This window comes from Tenebrio molitor, chromosome 2, assembly GCF_963966145.1.
Source record: "Tenebrio molitor chromosome 2, icTenMoli1.1, whole genome shotgun sequence".
Lineage (NCBI taxonomy): Eukaryota > Metazoa > Arthropoda > Insecta > Coleoptera > Tenebrionidae > Tenebrio > Tenebrio molitor.
In genome coordinates this window covers 28,545,972-28,553,870 of record NC_091047.1, presented here as the reverse complement: position 1 = coordinate 28,553,870, position 7,899 = coordinate 28,545,972, and the positions used below count along the sequence as shown (strand labels likewise).

Sequence of the window (7,899 nt, the reverse complement as noted above, 5' to 3'; positions counted from 1 at the left end):
TAAAATAAATAAATAAAAGACAGAAGGTTAAGAAATAAATACCTAACTTTTAATCCTATATTGGTCGTGCAACATCTTTTTTTTGGAAGATGGTAACAAGACAAGAATGAACCTCAGAATTTTTGCATTTTTGGTAATATACTTACGAGTATATTTGGTGAAAGAAAAATAATTTTCAAAATTAACAAAAACTGTTTCATATGTTTACTAGGTACTGATAATACACATTTATGATGGTTACATCAATAATAAAAAGATTAAATGGTAATTAAATGCTCGCACCACTGAAATGTCATTAAGATAAAAACAATCGAAATGAATAATTTTCGAAAATTCGATAATAGATCTGGAATGAGTGAAATAAAATTTTATAGTATGTATTGCAACTTTCATTCATTGAAAGAACAAATCCACATTTTCAAAAATTATAGAAAATTTCAATAAACAAGTTTCTTCTGGATAAAGAAAAAATTATAAACAATTACCTATTGCACTTCATAATTTGTTGGGTCACCATGTAATGCAATGTAATATTTGATTAGATTTATTTATAAAATATTCGGCTAGGGAGAAAACTAACCCATTGTTAATAGAAATGAATGTAAACATTTTATTGAGTTGATTTAACCTTTTTTTAATAAAGAAAAACCACTCCAGTTCATTACGAGCGTCTAGCTGCAGGGATAAACCCTTCAATGAAAATCTAGAACAAAATGCGCATGCGCGAGTACAAATTTTACGCGATAACTTCAATGAACAAAGTTTTAGCAACGTTTCTACAGGGTGAGTAATTATTATAAATGATTGTAGTCGAAGCAGGCCATGCCCATGTTATGAAATTTTTGCCGCTTTCATGTGAAGTGTCAATTTTTGTCGCTGTCAGTGTCATTTTTAGGTGAAAAGTACGGTGATGAGTGTTTTATTTACTTTTTTTAATTACCGATTGAATCCAAAAATATTGAGTTGTTTTTCACCTAACTTAACTCCTGAGTATGAACGGTGTGTACTCACTTAAATATTTACATCATTTTGATGTTTTTTATACATATGGAGCGGCAACCATAAATTTTATCCAGTTTTTAAACCTACTTGGATTACAATCATTTATAATAATAATAACCCTGTACGTATTGCCCTGCTGGTATTGTTACGTTTAGCCAGCAGAGCTAAGAATCATTAAACAGTACCGCACTATATTCACAGACGCAATAAATATCACAAACTCAACGGAAGAGGGAAAGCGGCCTACCACCAGCTACCGAAATGCATGCAGCCTGCACCCTACACCACTCTTCAAGCACTCTGTATCTGTACCACACTACTGCAAACGCACCCTATCACAGTCAATTGGCGGCAAATTTTAAATGCTCCAACCATCTCACGTTTCTATTGGAGGGTTTATCCCTGACGAGAGGCTAAATAACCCAGGACGATCCTTACCAATACGCATGCGTTAGTAACTTGGGTGCTTTGTTGTTACATGTACCGCATCCGCATGGTACTGTACCGCGTGCTGCACGTAAGGCAAAGAATAGTAGATGAGTAGAACACAAACTAAAGATATAATTATGTTTTTGGGATCTTTTAATAGGTCTATTATTGTATTCAATTTGGAGTCGTTTATGGCTATCTATTAAAGCACTCGTAGTTTAATAGATCTCTAAGAAAATTTTTATCAATATTTCAGTGTATTATTGTCATTTACACCAAAAAACTTGCAAAATTAATGTTCAAACTCTACTTTTTAACATATGTTGCAGATGTAGTTGCATCCGTTACCTTGAATTACCAATTACATAATACAAAATTCCCTAGAATTTGAAAATTTAATTTTTTTATTTAAAAATTTAAAAAAAATCTAAAAAATAACATAAAAAACTCGCCTACGGGTCGTTTTCTAGACCTGGGATTCGTGCGCCAAATCAACCCTTATAAAACACGTCCAAACATTTCATCACAGTTTTTTTAGCAGCAACATCTAAAATCGTTTCCTCGGAAACGCATACATTTAGTAGAGTTACCTTCAGGCAGGCGTGTGTGATTGGTTATCTTAAAATCGTTTTCATTTCAAAACTAATATACTTTTCACGTTTGTTGTAGTAGAATCCTTGTTGGATTAAATATTAAAATTCACAGTTAACAGCTGACGCGCGAGTTCTGGGACACCCTGTATAAATGAGTTTACTACATAAAGAAGGTCTTTTATTGTATTGTTTCTTATTAGATACGCAAGTGTTGTTCTAATTTTTAAACAATAAATTTGCGATATTTTCTAAGTCCGTGAACGTCAAATTTAAATAACGCGCAAAATTATAGGACTTGCGCACAAGTATGGAATGGCCTGGGTCATTTAGCCTCTCGAGAGTTCTTTGCCTAACGTGCAGCACGCGGTACAGTACCATGCGGTACATGTAACAACAAAGCACCCAAGTTACTAACGCATGCGTATTGGTCAGGATCGTCCTGGGTTATTTAGCCTCTCGTCTCGTTTATCCCTGCAGCTAGACGCTCGTCAGTTCATTCGATAATGCAACATACAGTCAGATCTGTATTCTTGGTTGCATTCAATAAAATAGATTTCAAATAATAATTTTATTTTGAATTAATCCAACATCTGAGTTTTACAGATTTACACATTTTTCTTCTAACTGTTATAATATTTATTTCAAACGTTGTAACATGTCTTAAAAATACAAAAGAATCAACACAAACAAGTTTTATAAAGTCTTGTATTAGATCCTGTGTTTCCTTTTCAGTTTCTTTTTCTTATTTTTGCACAACAACCAAAGCAAAATTAGTTCATCATCATCAGAGGAGGAAGAGTCAACAAGACTTAAACAAGTCTGTAAAATGCAAGCTTTTCGCAAATCTGATAGACTACCATTACTGGCAGTTGATAAACGTCTAAAACAAAAAATTATATCATAATTCTCAATTTAGCTGATGTTGTACAACAAACTAAATTTATATCCACAAGAAGCTTTTTCTTTAAACTTTTAGATTGTATTATTATCCGATATATCATACAATTTGCGAAAATAAAAATAACAAAATTTGTTCATACTTCTGTGAATCTAAATTGTTTACTTCTTTAAACAAGTTCAAGTGTAATTTAAAATATATCTAAACAATTGGTGTGTGATACACAGCTAATTTCAATAAAAATTTAGTTCTATACAGGTGGTCCCGATATAACCTGCCAAAAAAATTCTGGGTCATTAGAAGGATCTAACAAGTCCAAAAAACCCCATTTTGTTAGGTCCAAAATAATGGGGATAAATTAACCCCTTTCCACACCCATTCGACGCTGCTGACCACAAAAATACGTACCTACTCAGGAATTAATTGTTGGTGTTTGTAAGTATGACAGTAGCTAAGCAACATAGGTACCTGAATCGTTTATGACAAATCTCAAATCTGACAAACTAAATCAAATTAATGACATTTATTGAAAACGCTGTACCTACACTGTGTGCGTTAATTCACCAGCTTATTTAGGTACAAAAGCTGATTTTGTAGACTGAGATGAATGAGTAACAAATAAAGTGGTGTTCCTCAATGTGTAAATAAATGTAGAGGTAGTGTCTGCAAAATTGTGGAAGAACTGTGTAATAAGAGTATCGTCTTAATTGTGGTTAAATAGCCAAAATAATGTACTGAATAAATTTATTTACACTTTACATATTCGTACTTTCAACTCTAACTGAGAATATCTACTAACTCATGGAAGGTAAACTAGACTAGAACAATTATTTTATAATAAATGTTCTGTGTGCCTTCCGTTGGCATTTAAGCACATTTGAGTACGCTGGTACCAATTTTAATAAACAGAATTCACCATTTCTGGGTTTTTAAGAATCTGGTTCGCGGCGTCTGTTACGCGTTTCTGGAGTTGGTCTTTTGTATTTATTTCAACTTCGTATACCAAATTTTTCGTGTGGTCCCAAAAATTAAAATCCAGAGGGGTTAAATGGAGGATCGGGGAGACGCCATCGTATTGGAATCAGTCAGAACCAACCTCACATAAATGCGGATGTAGCTCTAAAAAAGTACAACGGGACGGAAGGACTCCAGGAAAACGCTCGCCGTATGGTCGCCTTGCCGGTCTTGAATTACCACGTGTTTCGCCATAGAGTAAATGCAAATCGGCGTATTCTTGTTTTGTGAATTTCATAACTTTTTGAAGGATTCGAAAATTTAAAATTAAACTTGACAAATGTCATAGGTGTTGCAGGTACCGTTGCTAAAGAAATTGCAGCCAAGTAACCAGAATTACCTTTTTAAAACCGATTAACTCATTAGCGTACAGCAAATTTTGACCAAATTTTCAATTATTTTTATCTCGAAAACGAAAAGACTTTTATTAGAAACTTTTTTTGTGTATGAGTTCTCCTCATCGTCACCTATTACTGGATTTCTTTTGGCAGGTTATATCGGGACCACCGTGTATATTAATTTTTTCTATAACTAACCTCCTACTTTCACCATCACTCTCTGACTTCATACGATTCTTAGTTGTACTAATATCATTTATTATACATTGGTCTGCCTCAGATTCAACCTGATCAACCTCTTCATCATCAGGTATAAAATCATTACTTCCGCTATTATGATAATCACATTCCATTTTAATGTTTAGTTGGGGTGGATCTATATCACCTTTCTCAGTTTCCATCTTAATCTTCAGTGAAGACTCATAATTATGTTCTTCAAGTAAATTCATTTCAATCTTTGATTCTCCACTGAAAATGAAAAAATAAACTTTCCAAGACTATATTTGTAGCAACGTTTCTTGTCTTACGTGAAGCTGGTACGTGATGACATTCAAATAAATTACTACCTAGATAACAAATTAAGCAGATGATTATTCTTAGGTGCACAAAAAATGTAATCAAAACCGAAAGATCAAACAAATATGTACTTTGAGGTTACAACCATACACTTTTGACGTTTGCCGCCATTGCTTGGAGGTTGGAGCGTTGGAGGAGTTGAAACTTAGTATACAGTGTGATACAAAAATAAATGGCTAGCTCGAATTTGAAATTAAAATTAATATATAGACTACGTCCACTGATAGAATGCATTTTTTTAAATATCCTTAGATAACAAAACCCCCAAACCATAACATTAAAATATTAAGAAAGTATCATAAGATTGTGTTGGTAATATCTTGAAGCATTCGCGCCACTGATTCTCATTGGTTGTTATGAAACCCACGCGAAAAATAAATTATACAGGTTTATTCACGAGAGGGGTATTTCTGAATTTCTTTTTGCCGCAACCCATTATACACATTGCAACAATATCTTGATTTCAAATTTTGAAAATAATTATAACTGAATCCACGACGGCTCTTAGTCCTGTCTCTTTGACGTTAAAGCAAAAAATCTTTGTTAATTCGAAAAAATTGTTTTTACAATAACGACGAAAAGACTGATATGATCCTCATTTTGGAGAGCGTGGAAGGAATTCTGTCGCCGCTGCGGATATTTCCAAGCCGACGGTAGACACTTCGAACACCTTTTACATTAACTTAATTTGTTAGTTTATTTGTTGAATTTTGATTAAATACAGGTTATCTGCCAATCTGACATTTCTGACAAATCTATTCTACTTACTTTGATTTCTAATTTAAAAGAAATAACACATTTGATTTAGTAGTCACTGCCATTGTAGTGTTGGTTGCGGCAAAATAAAAATTCAGAAGTACCCCTCTCGTGACATGACATTTCAAATTTGACATTGTCAGTTCTGTCAAAGTGGTTTAAGTGGTTTTAAAAGTTATTAGTTTTGATCGTGTTGCTGCTTTGATCTGTTCCGTTGCGATTTTTTGTTGATTTTTTTTAAATTTGTGAAGTGAGTGCGTGCCTCAAGAATATAATTACAAACATCGAAAATGATACAGAGGTAATTTTTGTTCATGCATTAAATAGGAGTATAACGGGTGTTTTGTCACCATTTTTTTTTTGTCGTTTGGTTTTCGCAACATCAAGAAATCTATGGTTAGCAACGGACGTTTCTTTTTTGAATTTGTTATTCTAAAAAAATCTTGCCTGTCAGAAAACAGAGACGCTAACCTGTGCCGTATCTGAATTGATTATTTTGGGCAAACTTTACCATTAAATTCTGATTTCCAAAGTACCATAGTCTTCAAGGGTCAAGGTATACCGTCTGTTTAGAATTACCGCGCCTTGTACCCTGCAGCTCCATTTGGAGGATCTTACGGATATAGGCATTAGAGGTATGTGTCTCTTGCATAAAATCACCGCGCCCTCACGATACGCTTTTAGGCATTGACCATCACCAGCAGTCTTGGGCACAATAGAGCGAATATTCTGGTTTCCCAGTCGATAACTACCCGTTGGGTATTTTCTCTGCCAAGAGGTATATGCGGATCATGTTAGGTATCGCCTCTTTACAGCAGTTTTTTTTTATTTTGTAGAATATCTCAGTCCAACAAATCCCGACTATCCCGACTATCTCGACAATTCCAACAAATTCCAACAATCTCAATAATCTCGATCATCTTGCCGACTTACGAATCTCGCCACGACCTGCAGCAATCGCTATAACCGAGGAGCTAAGTTCACCTGCACTAGGAGGAATGGCAAGCAAATGATCAAACAGTTCCCATAATTTCAACTTTGTCACTACCCTTTTTCCAACCGCTCCTTCAGAGCAACCTTTCCGTAGCCTTTCATATTTTACTGACTAATCATTTCGTTATACATACTAATAATTCTGTAAGAGCCTTGATAGCTATCAACCTCCGCGTTTAATCTATAATCATTAATTGTGCATATCAGTAATATAACGCTTAGTAACAACTAATTCACTAATAAATCCAAGTTCGAGGACCCCCCTCTCCAACTACGTTGTTTATTTTTTTTAACTTTACAGTAATTTAACATCATCTGGCCTAGTTTGAGTCCCTACCTGCGGAGGTACCTACCTCATCGAACCCAGCTCTACCGCGGGTGGCACCCTAACCATCACCAAACGAGCTAGCCAAATTATGCCCTTTTGGCCAGATTGTACCGTGGGTTGCATTTTTTATTCCGTCGGGCACATTATTACTCGTGAAGTACACTGTATTAATAAAACCTAATATACATATTACTCCTACTGTACTGAAGTTTTCTTTCGTCTTTCGTCTTTCCTAAGTGCAAACATGCAGAATAATAAGAAAACATCACGTGTAAACCTGCTTTTTCCATTTTTTAAAATTTCGCGCCGGATCTATTTGTTGTAGCGTAGAGTGAACATTTTTAGTAACATTTATGTCAAGCAATCTATGAGTAGACAGAGTTTACACTGCATTTTTTATTTCGCTGAACATACTGTCGCGAGCAAAAAATTCTGGTCGTCAATGTCATTTCAAAATTTGGTTAGATTGTCATAAATTTGAAAAATGTCCCTGCCTGATTATGCCCATGTAACAAAGTGTCAAAAAAATGAGAAAAAAATCACAAGTAATGTCATACAACGTGATGATAGGTTATGATATTTACGACCGTTTTACAATGGAGCATTTTCCATTGTGTCAAAGCATGAATTTGACGACCAGTTTTTTTTTGCTCACGACAGTACTATGTCAGCGAATAAATTTCGGACACCAAATTTGCTGTCATTTGGAAAAATGAAATGTAGTCTAGGCTTAATTGTCATAATTTCTGACATATTAAAATTATTTTCTCAATATGTACTTCAAAGTAACGTCAGATTAACTAAATCTGAACATGTGAATTGTGTCAAAGTGACAACTGTGGAAAATAGGGTTATTAATATGTAAAGGGTGTTTTACAACTAATGACAATGACATGAAATTGATGGCCGAAATTTATTCGCTGGCATAGTACAATGGAAAATGGCTATGTTCAGTTCTAAAATGGACAAGTC

At 34.4% G+C, this 7,899-nt stretch overlaps 1 protein-coding gene and 1 long non-coding RNA gene across 2 annotated transcripts; one reads left to right on the top strand and one right to left on the bottom strand.

Moving 5' to 3' along the window:
• Positions 1-1,852: 1,852 nt before the first annotated feature.
• Positions 1,853-4,993, bottom strand: LOC138123065 (uncharacterized). Its single transcript, XM_069037579.1, has 3 exons — positions 4,802-4,993; positions 4,473-4,742; positions 1,853-2,904 (listed from the first exon to the last, which is right to left on the bottom strand). The coding sequence occupies exons 1-3, from the start codon at positions 4,822-4,824 to the stop codon at positions 2,733-2,735; spliced, it is 465 nt and encodes a 154-aa protein (XP_068893680.1). The 5' UTR covers positions 4,825-4,993; the 3' UTR covers positions 1,853-2,732.
• A 777-nt stretch (positions 4,994-5,770) lies between these two features.
• Positions 5,771-7,126, top strand: LOC138124506 (uncharacterized). The gene is made up of 3 exons (XR_011157171.1): positions 5,771-6,241; positions 6,291-6,384; positions 6,443-7,126. It is a non-coding gene; the product is annotated as an uncharacterized lncRNA (long non-coding RNA).
• Positions 7,127-7,899: the final 773 nt, after the last annotated feature.

Bases quoted from the DNA above. Each gene is read 5' to 3' on its own strand.
- LOC138123065 (XM_069037579.1), bottom strand. From the start codon at position 4,824: ATGTCATCACGTACCAGCTTCAC. The intron at 4,743-4,801 runs GTAAGACAAGAA...TTTCATTTTCAG, and splicing joins TCATCACGTACCAGCTTCAC to TGGAGAATCAAAGATTGAAA. The intron at 2,905-4,472 runs GTTAGTTATAGA...TTTTTGTTTTAG, and splicing joins AGTGATGGTGAAAGTAGGAG to ACGTTTATCAACTGCCAGTA.